The sequence below is a fragment of the Penaeus monodon genome, chromosome 23, assembly GCF_015228065.2.
Source record: "Penaeus monodon isolate SGIC_2016 chromosome 23, NSTDA_Pmon_1, whole genome shotgun sequence".
In the NCBI taxonomy this organism is placed as follows: Eukaryota; Metazoa; Arthropoda; class Malacostraca; order Decapoda; family Penaeidae; genus Penaeus; species Penaeus monodon.
This window is the reverse complement of record NC_051408.1, coordinates 8635704-8635920: the sequence shown is the minus strand read 5'-3', so window position 1 is coordinate 8635920 and position 217 is coordinate 8635704. Positions and strand designations below refer to the sequence as shown.

At 55.8% G+C, this 217-nt stretch overlaps 1 protein-coding gene across 1 annotated transcript in view; it reads right to left on the bottom strand.

Annotated features, from left to right (window-relative positions):
• Positions 1-9: 9 nt before the first annotated feature.
• LOC119588126 overlaps positions 10-217 on the bottom strand; it is a gene marked incomplete at its 3' end in the record, with an annotated part of 12040 nt that continues 11832 nt past the window's right edge. The window contains exon 3 of the mRNA XM_037936834.1: positions 10-195. Within this exon, the coding sequence (XP_037792762.1) occupies positions 10-195 (186 nt within the window). The remainder of the gene's footprint in view (positions 196-217) is intronic.

Sequence of the window (217 nt, the reverse complement as noted above, 5' to 3'; positions counted from 1 at the left end):
ATGATGAAAGGTATTCTCAATCACAGTTTCGCTTCGTCTCCGCAGACATGTCCACACGCCCACCCGCCGACGGAGGCTTCCATTGCCAGCAGGAGAGAGAAGGTGTTTCGTTCGCTTCAAAAGCAGGGGCGTGAAGGGCGCGCCTCTTGATCGGCTGTACACGAGGGCCTCAGTTTGCGTAGATTTCCTCCTGCAAACAAGAAGGCCGCGTCAGAAG